Source organism: Halichoeres trimaculatus, unplaced genomic scaffold (assembly GCF_033239565.1).
Source record: "Halichoeres trimaculatus isolate MK-OKI-2021-1 unplaced genomic scaffold, fHalTri1.1 fHalTri1_scaffold_2, whole genome shotgun sequence".
In the NCBI taxonomy this organism is placed as follows: Eukaryota; Metazoa; Chordata; class Actinopteri; order Labriformes; family Labridae; genus Halichoeres; species Halichoeres trimaculatus.
In genome coordinates this window covers 298,430-302,500 of record NW_027437180.1, presented here as the reverse complement: position 1 = coordinate 302,500, position 4,071 = coordinate 298,430, and the positions used below count along the sequence as shown (strand labels likewise).

The window sequence follows — 4,071 nt, the reverse complement described above, 5'->3', positions numbered from 1 at the left end:
AGTAAGACTTTTTTCTGGACTGGTCAGGTGAATGTGGCTCATATGGTTTAATAAGACAATCACCTACAGGCTGCTCTGTGTTGTGATGTGTCATGTTGTGTCATGTTGTGTCATGTTGTGTCATGTTGTGTCATGTTGTGTCATGTTGTGTCATGTTGAGTTGAGACAGAGACACACACATGTCCTCGAGGCTGGCTGATGTTTGCGTCCAGCTGTTACTACATCTCATCACAGCAGAGAAGCTGGGATGAGGGCCGGGAGGACTGTGTGCAAAGAGACGCCGACCTGGTGGTCATCGACAGCAGACAGGAGCAGGTAACCTGAAACACCTGTCCAACATCTGTTGTGAGCGTGGTTTTGATGTGAGCATGAATGAGAGCAGCCAGAGGAGGGGGCAGAATAAGTGTTAGAGCTGCTCTCAGGCATCCTAATGTGGAGAGGAATATCCTGACCTGCTCTGATCGGAGGAAATACTTACCTTGAAACATGTTTGAGGTGACATTCAGCAGTGAGTGCTCTGACAAACACAAATGGAAGACACAAGCACACATCCTGATGATGCTCCACTTTGATATCCTGGTAGTCTGAGCTGAGGGCTGGGCCACGGGGAGTGTCAGAGAGCTGAGAGCTGAGCCACAGCAAGTGGCAGGAGGCTTAGGGCAAACAGCAGTGTTAAGTTCTGCTCAGCAGGACCACCCCCAGGAGATCAGAGCAGCAGTGATGAGTGATTGGTTGAAAGTTGGTGATGGACCTGGGTGACACAGCATCCAGAGCAGGCTCTGAGCAGAGTAAGATGTCACAGAGTGTGTGTTTGTCCCAGGCCTTCCTCACAGGCTTCACCATGGCAGCGTGGGTCGGCATGACTGACAGGGGGCAGGAGGGTACCTGGGTCTGGGTGGACGGGACACAAGTGGACAAACAAAGGTGAGTGTTTTATAAGCACCGTGACTCTGGAAGCAAAGTTATAATAGTTTTGGATTTGTCATTATAGTGTACTTTTAGTTAGTTTTGACATCGTTGTTCTCATTATTCTTTAGTATTAGTTAGTTTTGACTTTTTTTCCATTACAGTTTAGTTTTAATTTGTTGTAGAGCGGGCATTCTCATTTTTATTTAGTGTTGATTTTTGCAACAAAGCTTAGTTTTAGTGTAGTTTTACTTTAGTTTCAGTTTAGTTTGAGTTTTTTCATACCTTATTAACCAGGTCCGGGATTCAAAAGGTCAGAGTAAAAATTTTGAAAAACTGTTTATTTTTAATTGGAACATAGAGCTCGCTGCTCAGTCAATGCTGATACCGAACTGTTGGCTGCTGCCTTAAACACAAGGGGCTCTAATTTCGTGGCGCAGCGCAGGGGGCGCAGCCTGCGCAGTGCTAATTTCATGCGGCGCACCACAGTGCGCTGCCAATTTGACAATTTGGTAGACCGTCTGCGCAGAGATGGGTGTGACGGCGCGCCAGGGGGAGGTGTCAGCAGATTCATGTTGGCGCAGTGACAATTTTGTGCCAAAAAAGTGCGCTGAAAGCTCGCCAGCTCCAACCTGGTCTATCCTCAGTGCAAGGCGGAGCGCACCCCACGCAGCTGTAATTTGGTGACAGGCGCACATGTGCGCACATGTCATCAAAGCCTCAGAGGCAGGTTTCCAGAGTGTCAGACACATTTTAATGCAGTAAACAATCACAGTAATCACTATTTAATGTAACTGTCTGAACCAGCATATAGATTTATATCTATATTAACTGTCCCGTCACATCTGATGTCAGATTAAAGCCGTTTGTCATAATGGAAAGTTAACCTCACGGCAACTGGAAGTTTGATGCACATCTTACAATTAAACAATAAACAGCATTAACATCTGATACTGAGTATATATCTGGCTTCTCTCATTTCATTTAATTCAAAGAAAAGAGGGAGAGAAAAGACAAAGAAAAAACAGACAAAATAAATGTTTGTCACTCAGGATTTACCCGTGATTTCCCATATTTCTCTGTTTTAGTCTTTATTTTTAACGTGATCTAAAAAGATGGAGTACATTATTGTAAGGAGGATGAGGTGGAGACACTGGGAGAGTATACAGTATATCACCAAAGGTTCTGCTATTTGGTGATGACAAACCAGGAGTGCAGGTGGATCAAAAGTATTCTGAATGGATAAGCCAGCTGTGTAACTGTCTCTTCATTTTGTACTCCTATTAATGACAAAGGAACAGATTACATCTGTCCTGGGAGCTGGCCCACACGGTGACGCGCTTCGTGTCCTCCGATGTGCCCCGCTGTCCATTCTCCTGCTGCAGGGACAGCGGCTCTGGCCGTCTCCGCTACCAGCACTCCCTCCGCGGTGCTTTTCTATTTTTATTAGTTTGAGTTAACTGCAAAGTATTTTAAATTGTAGTTTTGGTTTTTAGTTTCCTTTTAGTTAAATATTATAACCTTTTCTGGAAGATGCAGTCTTTTTCTGCTGACTCATTGAAGGAGGGGTTTGACTGAGCTTCACTTCAGCACTGTGCAGTTTCTACGCAGATGTGTAGCTCTGACTCGTTTTAGTAGCCAAACCCAGCCAAAGGGCATGTTGGGAAATGTGGAGCCTGGCTGGATCTTCAGGGCAGACTCTGAGCCATGGTGGAGAATGACACCATTTAGGTTAGTCCATGGGTCCACGAGGCTCTGCAGTGGGGCCAGGGTGAGGGTTAGGGTGAGGACACACATGAGCACGCTGGTCCATGTTGTTATCTAGAAGGAAAGTCTTTGGGCTGTTTGGGGGATAGAAAGACCCCTGACCCAGACCAGCCAAACTGAAGTGATCTTCTATGTCTTCAGGTTGCTTTGGGCCCCTGGACAGCCTGATGGAGCGTTTGGAGGAGAGGACTGTGGCGATCTTCGCACAATGATGACTTTCATTGGCTTGAACGACTATAACTGCAGCTCCAGAGCTCGGTGGATCTGTGAGAGGAAGTTCGAGCAGCTCTGAGCGCTTCAGTCACACACTGTCCTCTAAATTTACTCTGCCCTGGAGAAATCCTGCTGCCTCAGCCACTGTGCTTTGTCCTGTTTCCTCCAATCAGAAGAAGACAGTCCAGAGCCTCAGCACTCGGAACCTTCACCCCAGGATCCCTTTAGATGTTTGTAGGACCCTGTAGTCCTGGCTCTGTTTGCACCCCCACCCCCTTCTGTTGGTTGCTTTTCTTTCCTCTGCTTTGTGCGTGTGGTGAACAATGATTGATTTCTCTAATAAAAGGTGTCAAACTTCCATGCCTCTGTTAATCTGGGGTTGGGGGACTCAGCAGTTGGACGTTTTGTCCCAGCTGGGAACCATGAGGTGTTAAAGCAGCACAGACTCCGTTGCAGTGATATAAGATGACATGTCTTTTTTCTAATTCAGACATCCGTTTTGGTGGTTTATCACATAATGCACCAAATTCTTACATTTTCTGGAAAAAAAAGTGCAAAACACTCATTTTGTAATAAGTCATGCAATATGTAAGAACTTATTACATACTGCTGCAAAGCTTATTACACACTGTGTTCAAGAGTTTTATAATGAAATGTGATAGATTGTTACAAAATGCTATTATTACATATTTAAGTGAACCCTTATTGCATCATTTCATACTGGGGCATTATTACATAATGTGGCGTTGTGTGTGTGACCTTCACCCAAGATCTAATCAAACTTTTTTAAACATGTTGTTGAAACCAATGTTCCATTGAAAGGATAAAGAAAACACATTAACAAGCAAACATGCTCCACAGTCAGAGCAGGAAGAAGTCCTGACACAGAGACACACACGCTGCTGATTCAGTTGATCCTTTACAAACCCTTATGGTCCAGAGTTGAAACACACTTTGGTTAGTTGGATTGTACAGATTACTAACAAGAGCATCCTTTTGTGTGAGTAGTTAAAACATTCAGGGACCTAAGTCTTGTATTTTCTAAGCGAAATCAGGCTTCTCTGATTTTCAAAGTTTTAACGGGGGATCCTTAGAGGTGTGTTGCCGGCCATGGCAGACCTTTGCTTGGCCTCAGAGAGCGCCACCATCTGGTCAACATCATGGTTCTCTGATCAGTTATGAAGA

General features: G+C 45.0%; 1 protein-coding gene across 1 annotated transcript in view; it reads left to right on the top strand.

Moving 5' to 3' along the window:
• Positions 1 to 3,150, top strand: part of LOC141807282 (C-type lectin domain family 10 member A-like) — a 7,557-nt gene extending 4,407 nt beyond the window's left edge. Inside the window, exons 3-5 of the mRNA XM_074693176.1 lie at positions 161 to 315; positions 821 to 924; positions 2,815 to 3,150. Coding sequence (XP_074549277.1) covers positions 161 to 315; positions 821 to 924; positions 2,815 to 2,965 — 410 coding nt within the window. The 3' untranslated portion in view covers positions 2,966 to 3,150. The remainder of the gene's footprint in view (positions 1 to 160; positions 316 to 820; positions 925 to 2,814) is intronic.
• Positions 3,151 to 4,071: the final 921 nt, after the last annotated feature.